Source organism: Brachionichthys hirsutus, chromosome 22 (genome assembly GCF_040956055.1).
Source record: "Brachionichthys hirsutus isolate HB-005 chromosome 22, CSIRO-AGI_Bhir_v1, whole genome shotgun sequence".
In the NCBI taxonomy this organism is placed as follows: domain Eukaryota; kingdom Metazoa; phylum Chordata; class Actinopteri; order Lophiiformes; family Brachionichthyidae; genus Brachionichthys; species Brachionichthys hirsutus.
Genome location: NC_090918.1, coordinates 7,605,903 through 7,615,435, shown reverse-complemented (window position 1 = coordinate 7,615,435; position 9,533 = coordinate 7,605,903). Strand labels below are relative to the sequence as shown.

At 47.8% G+C, this 9,533-nt stretch overlaps 1 protein-coding gene across 1 annotated transcript; it reads left to right on the top strand.

Annotated features, from left to right (window-relative positions):
• Window positions 1–2,569: 2,569 nt before the first annotated feature.
• st8sia1 (ST8 alpha-N-acetyl-neuraminide alpha-2,8-sialyltransferase 1) lies at window positions 2,570–7,137 on the top strand. The gene is made up of 5 exons (XM_068755325.1): window positions 2,570–2,748; window positions 3,285–3,429; window positions 5,513–5,622; window positions 6,415–6,504; window positions 6,654–7,137. The coding sequence occupies exons 1-5, from the start codon at window positions 2,570–2,572 to the stop codon at window positions 7,135–7,137; spliced, it is 1,008 nt and encodes a 335-aa protein (XP_068611426.1).
• The last annotated feature ends 2,396 nt before the right edge of the window (window positions 7,138–9,533 follow it).

Here is a 9,533-nt window from a genome sequence, read left to right as displayed (position 1 = left end):
GCAGCTTTTTATGTGAGCAGGGTGGGACACGGGCAGCAGATGCAACGCCTGGCCCCCAAGAATGTTCTGGCACGGGCCCGAGCATTATATACGACCTCCCCCCAACAAAGCCGCGCAAGCCACGCGAGTGTATTAATAAATCATGAGCCGCACTTTAACGCTGCTGTCCTGATGCCTCTTCTGCATTAATTGACTCGTGACCTTTAGAGGTGGTGGAAGATTCATTTTTTTAACAGACGAGATCGGGTTTAAGGAATATATGATTTACTCAGAACTGCCATTTGTCATTATTTTCTTAATCTTATTATGATATTATTTTTATTATTAGTCAAACGTCTCATCCATGCTGCCTTCATGACAGCAATGAAATTATACATTCAGGATCCTACGGCCTTTTAAAACACATCAAACCACAGCAGCTATTCAACACGGCCTGTGTGTGTGTGTGTGTGTGTGTGTGTTCTCTTCTGACCTCCTCGCTTCACCTTGTCCCGTTAGATGTGTGTGTGTTTGTGTTTACTTTTTGCTGGTTTTGTTTGACCTGACTTTCTCTTTCTCTCTCTCTCTCTCTCTCGCTCGCTGAGCTCAGATACTTCTTGCAAATCACTTAAGCCGCGAGCATCAGGTTTCTCTTCATCCCACCGGCTCATGCTGGAATCATGTCGATGGGAGCGCTGAGATGTTTTCGGTAGCTGCCGGGACACCTTTTGGAAAAGTCTTGTGAAAGGGGGGGGTGGGGGGGGGGGGGTCTGCTTTGAACTCCTGATCTCAGGCGCTTACAAGTGATCAGAAGCCAGGGTGGAAATGAATGGGAGGATTTGTCCACAGAATGTTGAATCTCGATTAAGTGATTTTTTGGCTGTCCGTCTAAAAGTTAGGGATGAAATGTGCACGTCTGTTTAAAGTTCACAATGTAGAAGATAAAAGCTTTGCAAGAACCTCATGCAAAATAATTTGTCCTCCTTTTTCAGAGCATTCTTGCACATCTTCAAGGCTCCTTCTGGTGTTAGCGGGGGGGGGGGGGGGGGGGGGCTAAAGACGCCACACCTCGGTCGCAATGAAAGGCAATAGGAGGAAGATGAGGGGAGCGACAAATGTTCTGTCATCTTTTTATTTGTAGTGATCCCCAGCAGGTGGGAGGTCTATTTCTGATGACCCCCCACAGCAAGACTGGCAGGCCTTGGTGTGGGGAATGCTCTGGATGCTGTCACCGCTTACATAAATAGGTAGGTGACCCCCCCCCCAACCTGATAGATTAATACATGTTGAACCCTTTTGGGTCAGAGAAGAATAAAAAGCGATAACTGCCTCCTTAATGTTATAATATTTGCGATATCGAGGAACACATTTTGAAGCTCCATTGACTGAAATGTTAAAGATTTCAACGTGATCCAGGATCCAGGATCTCTTCTGGGTCATCATCAGAATGAATCAATTGTTCCTGGTAATATTCCCAACATTATCTGGAAAATCTCATTAAAGTTTTGAGTAATGTTGCTAACAGACAGAGAAATCAACGCTGGTAAAAACATAAACTGCTCGGATTAAACTGCAGAGATTTTAATCCGAAGGATGGCAGTGGCATCATCGTTCCGTCGTCGCAGACTAGATCCAGCAGGGGGCGACATTATCTCACTTCTTAACGCTGTTGGAGCGCGATGGGAGATCTTTTCATCTTTGCTGCAGCCGGTGATAAACGGGACAGTGACGGCGACCTTTCAAAATAAAACCCACGATAAATTGGGATTATTCAGCAAAGTAAAGCGGGTAAAAAAGGAATCATGCCTGTCCACAATAATAATTAATTATCATATTAATGGATGGAGAAAAGAGAATAAAAATAGTTAGAAAGAAAAATAATGTTTAAGTACAGGTTACTGTACATCGGGGTGTCTTCTACTTTCTGAAACAATTATCATCAGCCGCCAGGGGGCGGGGCGTGGAGTCCCTCGTCTGCTTTTATTTTGAAACGCAGCTTCCGTTGTGATCTGCGCTCTTTCTGCGAGCTTCCCGCGATTCTCGCCGCGCAACGCGCACTTTGTCTCGGAGAAACGGGGTGTTGACGGAGGAGCGTGGGGGGCCGAGGTGGAACGTGGATGTCATCCCGCAGAACCTGCAGCGCACTGGGGGGGACCGCAGAGACGGAGGTCGGGGCCCGGGGGGGGACCTTCCGGGCGGCGGGGGGGGCGAAAGGACAGTCAAGGTGCATCACATAGGCGACTCACGGAGACCCGCACGGCGCACGGCGGGACACCAGCCGGAGACGGCCCCCCCAAGATTCCACACAATCAAGGCTGCCGATTGCGGTGATGCGCCGCCCGCAGCGCACCGCAAGCCCGCAATCACGCGTGAGCTGCTGCAGGGGTAGACGCGTCCGTCCCGGATTCCCAGACCGAAGATTGATCCGAACGACCCGGTAACGATAACGGATTTAACAAGGGTGCTCCGGTCTCCTCATACCCCCCCCCCCAGTCTGCGGGATGAGACGATGAGCCGAGCCCGCGTTCCGCCGCGCCGCGTTTTGACGTGAACGCGCTCGGTTCGGTTCGAACCGTCGCCTGGAGGGAAGATGTCGGTGCGGTGCTGCCGTGGAAGGCTGTCCGTGTGGGCCGCCGTGTGCGTGCTGGTGCTCTGCTGGTTCTACATTTACCCCGGTTCCAGACTCCCACGGGATAAAGAGATCGTGGAGGAGGTGCGGAGGCACGGGGGCGCGTGGCACCGGAACCAGACCGGGATCGATTCCTACAGGTTCGTCTCAGGGGGTTCTTTTATGTGCATTGATTTGAAGCACATCATTATTTATTTATTTCTACAAAATAAGGCTTCCAGCTGTTTTTGTAAATTGGCGCGCTCATTCCACGCACTTATCAATAAACGTTCAATAAACAATAATAAGCATTGGCGTGAAGTGAAACAAATGTGCCCGCAAATATGCTTAAATATTTAACTCCACCCAGTCAGAAAATAGATACCCACCTCTGACGCGGTTTCTTCCACGTGGATGGTCACGCCGTTCAAAGATAAGGCTTAATAATAACCTGGCAGGTGAGGTGAAATGTTGAGGCAAACAGGGAAGCAACAAAAAACACTCCAATCTCGAACTAATTATTATAATAGGAAGGCTCATAATAAAAAAAAAAAGAATGTAAATACTTAAAATAAAAGTCTGCCTATAGATTTTGGTTTGTCGTCCCCGTCTCCAGCCACAATTCCAGCTGTCCTGTTGGATGTTTCAAACATCAGGAGCCAGACTCATTATTTTGTCTCCCGTCTTTCCTGCACAGGAAGTTGCTGACAGAGTGCTGCGACCCGCAAAGGATGTTCGCCGTGACCAAGGAGAACTCGCCACTGGGCAAGGTCCTGTGGTACGATGGCGAGTTTTACCACTCGCACACCGTCAACAATGACACTTACCCGCTCTTTGCACAGGTATGGAGATAAAAAATTAAAAAAACTAAATGTAAGCGACTCTTATTGTGAATTTCACCGAGTAGGATGGTCGCGTTTCGGAATTGGCGTGTAGGAGGGGTTGCATCTTCGGCTCTCTTGCTCCGTCGGAGTGGAAAGATTCGGTTTTTCCACCAGGGAACCGCAAGACTGCTTGGAAACCGATTCTCCCACTCAGCTGCAACGTGACTCTGCAGTGTTGTGTGTGTGTGTGTGTGTGTGTGTGCGTGCGCAGATCCTTGCTGTCCCATAATAAAAAGGCCAGGATTACGCACAAGCGTATAGCCGGCAGATTCTATTCTAAATGACCATATAAGGTGAGATGTAAGAATTGAAATGCTCCAATCAGGAGTGAAAGGCAAAGCGGATGTGGTTTTGATCTTTATTCATGGTGATGGTGGAACATTTTCCAGACCAGGACAGGAGGATAGTATAAATTTGAAGCACTTGTGTGCCATTTATTTGGTGTCGCGTTTTTTTTTTCCAGGCACCTGCTCTGAGTTAATCACTCGTGAGGTTGTGGTGTTCCTTACTTGGATCTAATCTGAGGTTGGAATGTTTAAAATGTCGATACAAAAACGGAGGAGGATGTGCTTCAAGTTTCCCCTTCCCCCTCCGCGGTGCAGATAAGGCCCGACGAGCAATGGTTCCAGGCCTGTGTGTGTGTGTGTGTGTGTGTGTGTGTGTGAGGATCTTTGCACCTAGTCACGAGACAAAATTCTGGTTTCCGCGGTCTATAGTGGTCGATGTCTGCGGTAATCGAGATTGAAATCACCGTTGCCATAGCTGCAGACCTGCTAATATTCTGGTTGGTAAATGCGCTAAATGTCTGACCCTAATTTGCACAGAGAGCAGGGCACGTTCATCCATGAACACAATTTGCGTGTGAAATCAAACCAAACTTTGCATTAAAACGATTCCTATATTTGTCCTCCCTCTGGGGCCAGATTTGCATGACCCAGTGACCATTTTTGCATCGTTGCATCACATTTAGGTGCTTGTTTACACATTAGTGCGTGTGGTGCGAGCCCTGCTTTCTGCTCTCGGTGACTAATTTGGCTTGATGGCCGCACACACGCTTTGTGTAACTCATTGACCGTGGAGTGAACTGTGAACTTGCGCGAGACTTCATCTAACTTGCATGGCCTACTTCCAGCTGCATGGCTTGCGCTTCCTCTGCGCCTGAGCCTTGAAAACAGCACAAGTGATGTTTGCCAAGAGGGAGGGAACTATAGTCGTTACTTCCTGTGATTGCAGGTCTGCGTGCACCAAGAGCCAATTAGAGCCTCCGCTGCTGACAGCATCCATTTATGAATTATATATGACTCCTTTTCTGAGTCGTTCCCCTTTCTGTACTCCCCCCTTTTTTTTAAAGAATTTCGAACATTAATCTAAAATGAAAAGTGGGGGGGGGGAACTAATGCGCATCCAAAAGCCAAAGCTGTGTCGTGGTTTTAAACTTCCGGACCTGGTGCCGTTGTTGTCTTTCAGTGGCGGTAACTGGACCCCCCCCCCCCCCCCCCTTGCCAGACTGCTGTTTAGCTGGATATTACCTTCTGACTCACTGCCTCAAAAGACGCCTTGAGGCTAAGAGTTTATATTTTCGAGTGCATCCGCTCCCGAGAAGGATAAAGAACTCGCTTGTCCACGCCTTTGACTTTTCATTGCAGATGAGACAAAGAGGACATCTTGCGTCTTAATAATGCGCCAAAGCCGGTCTGCGATCTGTAACAGCGTTTGCACTGTTAGACCTAAACAAAGCTCTTATTGAGAAACTGCTAAGGGCGTGTATTTCCAAGCAGGAATGCTTGAACCCCAAGGGTTACTTCAGCCGTTGCCGTATTTTGCACGTGGAAAGGCTGTGGGGGGAGTACAACTACTGTGGGGGGGGTGTGGAAAGGTCCGGCCAGCACATTTGCTGCTCTTAGTTAGTATCCAGACCACAACCCGGTCTCAGAATAGAATATGCTTGATTTTATTTTGTCCCGATGTGAAATCAGAGTCACGTGGGCGTCGACCTCGCTGTGTTGATGCGTGCACTAACGGAGGCTTCCTCTCGCCGCAGGACAACCCTTTGCATTTACCCCTGAAGAAGTGTGCGGTGGTCGGCAACGGCGGCATTCTCCGGCACAGCGAGTGTGGGAAGGACATTGACCGGGCCGACTTCATCATGCGGTAAGCGACGGGGGGGGGGGTGGCTCCGCGGGCCAGGAAGTGCCAATGTGTGCATGCATTTCACGTCTTTGCCCCCCCCCCCCCCCCCCCCCGGGTGGGGACTGGGCCGTGCTTCAGAGAGCAGCCAATGATGAGAGTCGGTGTCGACTGTCGCCAAGAGGGAAGGATGGAGATGGAAATATGGGCCACGGGGAGAAAAGAGGCCGGGCATGAAGAAGCGAATTGGTAAAACGCAGAGAGATGAGGGAGGAAGAGTAAATGAAGCAGAATGAAACCATCTGCTGGTGCAAAAGGAAAGCAGCTTCAGTTATCGAAGCACATGAGGTGTCGGATTGAAACTAGGGAGACGGGGGACATTATGGGACGCGCTCAGTCCGCTCAGTCAATCAGAACCAGTAAGTCGTGCTCTTAAACCGGACAGATACGCCCTGACTGATCATCTTTAGCCATCTTCATTTTTTTTTTTAAAGGGACACGGCTGCTCCTGCATCCTAATTACCCAACTTACAGGAACTGTCAGTTTATATTTTGGAAATTAGAAACGGGAGAAACATGAGACGCGTCCATGAGAAGCTGCTGATCCAAGCCTTTTCCTCCCGTGCTCCTCATTCCATTGATCGCCTTCGTGTGCGGAGACACGAAGGGCCCCCGAGCGTCTCTAGGGAAGCCTCGTCATCACTGGTTCTCATCAATTGTCAATTGTCTTAATAACGCATAGAGGAGCTAATGTCATCGTCATGTGCGAGCATCCGAAACCTGCTAATCGTGCTACGTGCTTGTCGCTCGTTCAAGGTGTAACCTCCCGCCGCTTTCAAAGTACGTCGATGATGTGGGAAGCAGGACACATCTGGTCACTGCCAACCCCAGCATCATCGTGAAACGGTGAGCGGCTCGCGCCGTGGTTTCCGAGGGGGGAGAATATATATAGCGATGTTTAAGAATGAAAGGCGGAAATGTCAGGGAGCATGACGGGGGTGGGGGGGGGATTGAATCATCGCAAAGTTTTACATAAAACTATTCATCCCTCTCAGGTTTCAGAGCCTTTTGTGGTCGAGAAAGAACTTTGTGGAAAGCATGAAGGCCTACGGCTCCGGCCACATCTACATGCCGGCGTTCTCCATGAAGCCGGGCACCGACCCGTCCCTGCGGGCTTACTACGCCCTGGCCGACGCCTCCTCTAACCTCACCATGCTCTTCGCCAACCCGGAATTCCTGCGCACGGTGGGGAAATTCTGGAAAGGGCACAATGTGCATGCCAGGCGCCTCTCCACCGGGCTGTTCCTGGTCAGCCTGGCCTTGGGGGTGTGCGAGGAAGTGACGGTCTACGGCTTCTGGCCGTTTTCCGTCGGCCTGGACGGGCGGCCGATCAGCCACCATTACTACGACAACATCCTGCCCTATAAATGGGTCCACGCCATGCCGGAGGAGTTCGTCCAGCTCTGGCATCTGCACAAAAGCGGCACGCTGCGGATGGAAGTGGGACGCTGCCCCACTCCACAGGAAGGCAGGAGTTAAAGCCGATGTGACGGCACGGTCCGGAGTTCAGTGGGAAAGCTGGCTGGTGGACATATGAAAGGACTTTTCTCTTTGATGTGGACGCTCGATTGGCATTCTCCGGTGCCAAGTAGAGTAGAGCGATTTAGAAATGGAGTCTTAAATAAACGCTTACCTGAGAATGTTTAGCCGAGTTCACTGAAAAATAAATATACGCCCTGTTGTCAATATGTTAAGTTTGTTTGCCAAATGTGACTTTCAGGAATATTTTGTTATTGACTTTGAGGTTCTTTGACGGCTTTGCAAAGATGCACTGTAAAAAAAAAAAGACTTAACAAAAAAATTGTGGGGATTTATTGTTGTGTTTTTGCGGGGGGGAAGGAAATACTATTTAACTCTTTATATGGCATGCATCAAAACACTTTGTTAATGGAGGACATTAAAAAAAAACATTTCTGCTGTAATAATTTTCCAAATGTAGAAGATCAATTGCTCAAAAAATAGTCACCGACCCGATGATGGCTTAAGCACAATAAATGCGAATGCGATTCTCTCGGCGCAGCAAGCCGCCGGGAGCGACTGGCTGGGACGCAACGTGGAGACGTGGATGCTTGTGCTTTTGTCCACCTTCTTGTCTCTTGAACTTAATGAGGTTCAGTGCCTTTGAGCTGATTTAAACCTGCAGAGAGGCTTTCAATCGGACGTCCGTTCCATTTGAGCCCTTGCCAAGATGAGTTGGCACAATGCTTGACGCCCATCCTTGTCAGATGAATCTCTCTCTATTTAACTCCACACGGTGCAGTGCGCCGTTAGCGATGTCTGCCGGAGCTGAAGGCGGGTAGAGGAGGAGGAGGCAACTAAAATGATGGCAGAGCATCTGGCATCCTTATAGCATGGGGACGGCGCTTCTGTAATTATTGTCTCCACGCTGCAGGTTGAAGGCAGAAGCATTATTCAAATGAGGGACATTTCTAATGCTGGTTCTGCTCCCAAATGTGATTCCTTCGACGTGTTCGGCTCTGTTATCAGATGACCAATATGTGACTGTGATGCTTGACTTCAACTTAAAAAGATCTACATGTTAAAGGTAGTTTCCTGCTCAAATGCACATGTGAAGTGTCATGTTTTTTATTTGCACTGTTCTTTTTCTTATCCCTGATTTTGTGAATGAATAACATTGTGACATTGTGTGAATATAAAGCCAGCATGATGATTTTTGTTTTTTTATATATATATTTATATATGTACGCATTGTTTTGGTACACAAATGTGTATTCTCTATTCCATGATGCTCTGATTTATGCGCTCATTCCATCCTGTGGGAGTGGCTGGAGGACCGCTGCAAAGCCGAGAGATGAGCGCGTTGTGTAAATATCGGTTTGACAGTTATGACAGTTTGGTTTTAGATCTGCAATCCATCGTCATAGGTATACTTTGTAAAAGCAACACGTGACTTTATTGAGCCCAACAAATCCAAATAAAGTGCAGCTGCTGCTGTCAGGAAAAAATCTGAATCTCTTGCACTGTCTTCCTTCCTTCCTTCCTTCCTCATTCCCGCACAGCTTACATTCACTTTTCTGGCTTGTCATTGGCAGGTTTAGACAGACATTAACCATGGAATGTCCTTTTTATTTTTTTTATTCAATTGAGATGTAGTTTGAACTTCCTTAGGGTTAACAAAAGAATTCCATGTGGTTAAAAGTAATTTGAAAGGAAAAGCCATCAGTTTGAGGTCTTTACTATCCAATAATCTTTCAGCGTTCTGACAGAGAGGAGGGATGAGTACTGCCTGCAGCTTATCTTTTACCAGTTCATGTAATCTTTCATCAATCTTAAAAAGCAAAGTGTGTTTGGTGACATGCCAGCAATAAATGCCATATAATTGTACTAAAGGCCGTTTCAACCGAGCCACGTCTTTCCATATATACTTAAGGTTAATCATTCCTTGGAGATCAAGTTCAGCGTCCACACAAAGTTGTTGTCATACTAGTTCGGGGTGTTTGTTTCATGTTTGAGATGAAGAGAAGACATGTATGTAAGCAAAGACATCAGAGGCTGATATGTTTAGTTTTAGCTGGGTTGCTGGCATTTTACGAGAATTTGCATGAAGGCGCCGAGTTTGTTTGATCAATCAGCCACGTCAGCCATGTGCAAATTTTCTTTTCTTTTTGTTTTTCTTTCTTCAGCTCACATTCTGGTTTTCTATGATGATCTCGCCTAGAATTACATGATAAAAAACCTGGCTGAAAGGACGTGTAGGTGGGAGAGCAGGCAGGGAGTCTTGATCTGTCTGTGCTGAAGACCTTTGTTCATAATTAATTCGATTTTCTCTCTCCCCTCACCCCATCTTTTCCTTATAATCCTATGTGGCAGGAACGATGGGAATTTGCATGTGTTTTTGTGTGCAGAGGCTGCAG

Bases quoted from the DNA above. Each gene is read 5' to 3' on its own strand.
- st8sia1 (XM_068755325.1), top strand. From the start codon at position 2,570: ATGTCGGTGCGGTGCTGCCGTGGAAGGCTGTCCGTGTGGGCCGCCGTG. The intron at 2,749-3,284 runs GTTCGTCTCAGG...TTTCCTGCACAG, and splicing joins ACCGGGATCGATTCCTACAG to GAAGTTGCTGACAGAGTGCT. The intron at 5,623-6,414 runs GTAAGCGACGGG...CGCTCGTTCAAG, and splicing joins CGGGCCGACTTCATCATGCG to GTGTAACCTCCCGCCGCTTT.